At 44.8% G+C, this 6727-nt stretch overlaps 1 protein-coding gene across 1 annotated transcript in view; it reads left to right on the top strand.

Moving 5' to 3' along the window:
* The window catches only part of PGAM1 (phosphoglycerate mutase 1 (brain)), a 34783-nt gene that overhangs the window by 17319 nt on the left and 10737 nt on the right, over positions 1-6727 (top strand). Inside the window, exons 3-6 of the mRNA XM_006880202.1 lie at positions 4-127; positions 5045-5319; positions 5856-6036; positions 6634-6721. Coding sequence (XP_006880264.1) covers positions 4-127; positions 5045-5319; positions 5856-6036; positions 6634-6721 — 668 coding nt within the window. The remainder of the gene's footprint in view (positions 1-3; positions 128-5044; positions 5320-5855; positions 6037-6633; positions 6722-6727) is intronic.

Genomic DNA, 6727 nt, shown 5'->3' with positions numbered 1-6727 from the left:
CAGCTCGTGCTCATCCGCCATGGCGAGAGCGCCTGGAACCTGGAGAACCGCTTCAGCGGCTGGTACGACGCCGACCTGAGCCCGGCGGGGCATGAGGAGGCCAAACGCGGTGGACAGGCGCTGCGAGGTACGGAGGTGATGGGGCCGCCGAGGTCCCTCTCCCGGGTCGGAGGGGCCCCGGCGTGCGGCGCTCGGCCAGGAACAGCTGCTCCCGTTTGCGATGCTCCTGGGGCGACCGAGACTTTGGGCATCATCTCCCCACTAGTTCATTGTGCAGTTGAGAAAATGGGCCCGATATGGGGACTCGGCTTGCTCAAGGTCACCCCAGGAGTGTGCGGGGGGCCGCGGCAGGGTGGGGATCCAGGGGGCCACCCCGCACCCCGCCACCCTTTCTACGACATCACCTACGTAATTCATTCTGATCTGAACATTGAGTGATTCAGGGACTGGCAGCCCCTTTTGGAGCAACCTCTGGCGACCCGGCCGTCATGGTCCCACCAGGGCCGAAGGCCATCGCAGAGCCCATCGCAGAGCCCCGGGGGTGTGGGCTGGTGGGGGGTGGTCACAGGATGCTGGAATCATTCAGAGGTGGCTGCTGCGGATCCTCGCGAAGGGAGCAGGTGGAGAATGATGCTTCCCCGAGGAATGCTACCAAACATTGGCTGCAGAACAGCAAGAAAATCACTTGCTTGTGGGGGGGCTTTCCAGCCCAGCCACGTTCCACAAAGTGCTGGGTCCACACACGTACCCACAAATCTTACTGAATGATTGAATGATTTGAAGGGAGCCTTCCCATTGACAAAGTGTGACTCTTCTACCTCCCTGTCTCCTTGATAATTGAATAAAGTGAGATTTAGAAAGATGACTTGTCCAAGGTCATGTCGTCTTATTGTGCCCTTGCTCCAAATCTGGAGTTGAGTAACAGGTGGGTGTGAGGAACTGGTAGGGCGTTGACCAAGGGCGCTGGGCAAAGGTGGAAGTGGTCAGAGATAAACGTGTTCCTACCCGGGCTTGCCCTCCCACAGACTGACTGCTCTCCACGGTTTTGGACGTCTTCCCTGTTCAGCAGTCAGACAATCTCTGTTGTAAAGGACGTGATTAGGCCCAGATCCAGCTCGTCCTGCTCTGCCCAACAGCTGGACGGAGTAGCCATTGAAAAGGGCCATTGAGACCTGAAGGATGGGAACAAGGATTGGGCCTTGTACTGCTTTCTCTAAGCTGCTTACTTTCAAGATGGATCCTTTTGAAATGAAACAAAGCCTTAGGCTACCTGGGCAGTGTCTTCCTGCTGGGGGCTTGTGGATGCCCTGGGATGGCCAGTGTGACCTCGTGTCCTCTAGGAGGCAGTGAAGGGGGCACTGTTGGTAAAGGAGGCCATTTTCTTCAGCAGTCTCGCAGGAAGAGCTGTGTGTGGACCGGTTTGGGGATGAGTAATCTGGAACAAAGCACATTGCAGCTGCCCCATTAAGAACTTACAAGCCGTATTTCAGTTATTAGGTAAATGTTTGGTAGCATTACTTTAAAAATAAGATTGTAACATGTTATAGTATAACATTGTAGATTAAATTGTGCAACAATGAATGACTATTAAGGCTTATATTATAGGAGGTTCAGATAAAGAAACACAATGACAGAATTGTAATTTGAAACAGTTGGTGAAGGAATGCTATTGGAATGAAATATATTCAATATCCTGGAACAAAATAATTTGAATAATTGTTTTGAAACTTTGATGGAAAGTGAGTTCCAATTTTAAATCATTTTCTCTTGAAAAAGTGTTTCCAGAAAGCAGTTCCACTTCTTCACCAAAATAAGCAACCTAGTGTAATCCCATATTTAATCAGAAAAAAAGAATGGTTCTAAAAGCAAAAATATGAAAGTAAATGAACTAATAATTAAATGCTTTTGAAAAAAAGGAAAGATTAAAGGCAAAAACCATTGTGAATCTGAAAGGCTACACTATTTTACAATCATTTATATTAGAGTCAATATTTTAGAACCAGTGCTTTTAGTGATAGCTTGTTAGGTGCCATCAATTCAGTAGCAGCGTTTGTGAAATCTTGACTATGATTTCAGGAGGAAGTTCCCACTGGCACGTTTACTACTGAAAAAGCGATCACCTGTGGAGGTGAAATCCATAGCACGTGGTCCACTGCTGCCCTTGGCCTATCCTTTGATTTCATGGAAGTTCGAGTTCTGTAAAGAGTCCTAAAAAAATAAGAGAGAGAGAGTCCTAAGGGGAACTGCTTTTCTCCTTGGAGACCTATTAGTTTATCCTAAGTGAGGCTCCCCTTTGCAAGTGGACTAACTAGTGAAAACAGTGGAGTTTTTTCCGCCTGAGAACTGAGGCTTGCACTGTGGCTATACATTTCCCAGTGACTCAGCCATTTGTTGGGGGTGCCGCTCCTCCACTTACTGTAGGTTTGGGAGGAGAAGGAAGTGGAGTCTGATGCAGACTTGCCCTGAGGCTCAAGGATGAGCCTGGTGATTAATCCTCGCTTTCCCCCATTGTTGTAGTTCTTACTGACCTCATTTTCAGCTGAAAGACCAGCAGGAAGATTTCACATTTTGTTAATTACGGTTGCCAACCTCAGTATGAAGCAATACCAGCATAGCCTGTGCTGAGTTTCAAAGAGGACCTTGTATCTTCATGGAGAAAAAGTCCTGGCCCACTACATAAAGGAAAAGGCCATCATTATATTAAAGACATTTATTGGAAGGGAGAATAGTCTTTCATGGAGACATAGAACAAATTGGTTGTTTTAATCTATTTGTTGTGCCAACATAACTAAATTTTCACCCTGTCCTGTAATACACTTGGGAGGAGATACACCTTTCTGAATGAATTGTTCCTCTAATGAGTAGCTTCTGTCAAACTTGTTTTAGCAGCCGACATAAGGTAGATGTACTTTATTCTCCTAATGGTATTGTACTTATATTTAAAAAATCCACCTTTTTATTAGGATTTTGGGCCAGCCTTATAACTCCTTATCATTAAGCCGCGAGAGCTCCCTTTTATTGTGATTTTAGTGTAAGTTGATGCTGGTTTTCCCTTCAACAGTTCATGCACACCTATTTTCTTATGCTTTAAGTAGAAGCTTACACAGCAAATATTGTTTACATTTAAAAATTTTTGTATAAGTCCTTGTATGACACTGGGTAAGAGCTTTTATGTTGGCATTCTCATTATTTCCATCTTTGTTCTGTCTTCATTGCCCTAACTTCCCCTCCCACTCCTTGCTTTCCCATCTTGGCTTTTGGGTAAATGTTGATTGTTTTTTAAGTGAGCACAACTCTCTCTTACAAGGCAGGGTTACTCTAAAGGGTTGTTGTTAAGTGCCGTCGAGTCACAGCCGACTCATAGCAACCCTTTGAACTTCCTGTATAACTTTTGTCCTTTCTCTAGGTTCATAGGGTTTCAAGAGGCAAGCTATTGTGGAAGTGGATGCTACTCCTGCTTCCAAACTCTAAAGGGTAGTAGGGAATAATCTATCATTTTGAGTCCGGCTTAGAAGAACCATGAGATTAAGAGCTGGTGTAGACAACACATAGTGAAAATATAGTTTAATGAAACACACAGAAGTGCAGTTGTATCAGCAAGATATGTCAGAAGGCTGAAGAATATTAGTAATTATCCTTCAGAAATGCCACTTTTATTAAAAACATGCCTTGAAGAAAGAAAAAACACACCTTGGGAGTTTTACAGTGAGGACAGCTGGAGATGGTGAAGAGTTGGATTTTTGGGTCATATAGCTGGACTTGAGTTTCTCACCTAATTAATAGGACTGTGAATAATTTGCACTTCTGTAGCCTGTTTTCTTCATCTGGTGAAATGTATCATGAGGGTTTGTAACATCATGGCAGAGTCCATAGGGAGCTGAACAACTAACCTGAAGGTCAAGTTTATCTGGCTCTTTGAAAACAGGAGAAAGATGAGCAGTGACTTCCCATGTGATTTGCGACCTCTGAAGGGTCAGCTATGAGTCATTTCCAGTGACTCGATTCCATTGAGCTTGAGTTTTGAGAGGAGTTGTGAAGACTAAATAATACATACGAAAGACTTAATCTAAATGTTAACATGATTTGTGAACTTTCATGCAAAAATTTTTAAAAATGAGATTCTAACTTTTTAGGATACTTATTAGAAAGAAGGGAACTCTGGTGACCTAGTGATAAGAAGCTGTACTACTTTTCCAAAGGCACACGGTTCAAATCTACCAGCTGCTTTGTGGGAGAAGGATTGACATTATTCTGGGGGATGAAATGCCTCTGAAAACCTGCTGGAGGGTCAGCTCTGTTGATTCTGACTTGATGGCACACACCAACATTTGAATTGAAACAGAAATACTTAAAAGAAAAATTTATGCTCTAGAAATTAGGTTACGGGGCACACATAAAAGGATTGGCTGCTGGTGTCTTTAGATCTGAGTTAGAGAAATGATTGAGAAGCCACTGGACGGTATGGTTCCAGCTGTCATTCAACAAGTGAGGAGTAAGCTGCACTGCCAACCCAAAGGCTGCACTCTGGCGGTGTGAATCCACCAGCCACCCTGTAGTGACTAGGGACAGAAGGAGAATTCATGTCTTTGAGCTGTGGTGCTGGAGAAGAGTACTGAATATACCACGGACTGCTAGGAGAACAAACAGGTTCATCCTAGAGAGGGTAAAGCCAGGCTGCTCCTTGGAGGCAAGGATTCTGAAGCTTCATCTGACATACTTTGGATATGTTGCAAGGGGAAACCAGTTCTTGGAGATAGACCTCATCCCTGGGAGGGTGGAGGGACAGTGCAAGAGAGGAAGACCCTGGATGAGATGGATTGAGTGAGTGCCTGGGATAATGGGGGTATATGTGTCAGAGACAGTAAGATTGGCAAGGGATAGAGCAGGGTTTGGGGCTGTTTTACGTAGGGTCGCTATGAGTTGCAGATGACTCAACAGCACATAACAGTTTTCATTTGGACTTCCTGTGCAGGAGATTTACGTGTAGGAAAATATGCTCAGAGTAGGCCTGAGTAGTTAATAATTTTGAATATATTGTTTTCAGATGCTGGCTATGAGTTTGACATCTGCTTCACCTCAGTGCAGAAGAGAGCGATCCGGACGCTCTGGACAGTACTGGACGCCATTGACCAGATGTGGCTGCCAGTAGTGAGGACTTGGCGCCTCAATGAGCGGCATTATGGAGGTCTGACTGGCCTCAATAAAGCAGAAACTGCTGCCAAGCATGGTGAGGCCCAGGTAAAGATCTGGAGGCGCTCCTATGACGTCCCACCACCACCGATGGAGCCTGACCACCCCTTCTACAGCAACATCAGTAAGGTACAGACATGCCGAGGTTTGGTTTACTCTGTAGGATCAGGGGGTTAGAATCTAAGCCTTGTTCCCTCTCCCCTTTTATTAAATATTTATTTTTAAGTTTTATTAAAAGTATGTCCAATCCCACTGAGTTTATAATGTGTACAGTTATTTCATTGTAGTTTTCCTTTCCCTCAAGGAATGATCTTCATTTGTCCAAAGATTTTATTTACAGTTTGTTGCTTATCTGAGAAGAACGGCTGTCTCTTGTTTTATAAGCTCACTCATCGGTTTAGGGCTTTTAAGCCAATCTCAAGTTAAAGTAGCAAGACCCTGGTTCATAACATCTTTGCTTTGCTAAACTACTTTTTTTGAACTGCTCATCTTCCCAGTACTAGGTAATGGGAAAAGGAGGGGTGACTGTTAATTATTCCCTTTTCTGATGAGAGACCCTGATTCGTCACTAAGACCTCAGGGTTGATTGGCATAATTGGCAGAGGTTAAAGCTACTTCACAGGCACAACAGCTAACACTCGAGCTTTACCCTTTTGGCTGTTCAGGATCGCAGGTATGCAGACCTGACTGAAGATCAGTTGCCCTCCTGTGAGAGTCTGAAGGACACTATTGCCAGAGCCCTGCCCTTTTGGAATGAAGAAATAGTTCCTCAGATCAAGGAGGGGAAGCGAGTACTGATTGCAGCCCATGGCAACAGCCTTCGGGGCATTGTCAAACATCTGGAGGGTATGTGCCTTCTTCAGAGGGGTGTTCCTGCAGTAAAACAAAACAGCTGAGTCCAAAGAGGGGCTTGCTTAGCACCAGGATCTTCAGAAATGGGCTGGACTTTATCGATAGCCTTACAAAGATGGTCTGGATTGACTACTATTAGCAAATACGACTCCTCTACCCTTGCTTCTCAAATCTGCAATCTCACAGCAGGAACAGCATTAATACAGAAGCTCTGGGCCCACCCCAGGCCTCCTGATTCAGAAGGGTGATCTGGATACACACTAACATTTGAGATTCCAGTCCTAGGCTAAGATTGCCAATGGCAAGTACTGGTAAAATCTTCCTAGTTACTTTTTGTAACTCCCCACGAGTCCCAATTTACAGATTTTTGTCAAGCTCAATGGCACTATTGAGGATATCTTAAATGTATTTCGTCTTGTTTCACCGGGCAGTTTCCATTTCCTATCTTGGTAGTGGGTGATAGATGAGAACCTGGGAGAAAGGGTGCCTTGTTTTAATTTCTGTGAAAGCCCTTGTCATCTGGGATAAATAGTAAACCTTCAGGGGTGATGTGGACTCACGTCTTACTTGGCTGATCTTGGGTATTTTCAGGTCTCTCCGAGGAGGCCATCATGGAGCTGAACCTGCCCACTGGAATTCCTATTGTCTATGAACTGGACAAGAACTTGAAGCCCATCAAGCCCAT

Source organism: Elephantulus edwardii, unplaced genomic scaffold (genome assembly GCF_000299155.1).
Source record: "Elephantulus edwardii isolate Elephantulus edwardi_28Jun2011 unplaced genomic scaffold, EleEdw1.0 scaffold00006, whole genome shotgun sequence".
NCBI classification, from domain to species: Eukaryota; Metazoa; Chordata; class Mammalia; order Macroscelidea; family Macroscelididae; genus Elephantulus; species Elephantulus edwardii.
Note: the sequence above shows the minus strand (reverse complement) of the source record. Positions and strands in the feature narration are given on the sequence as shown.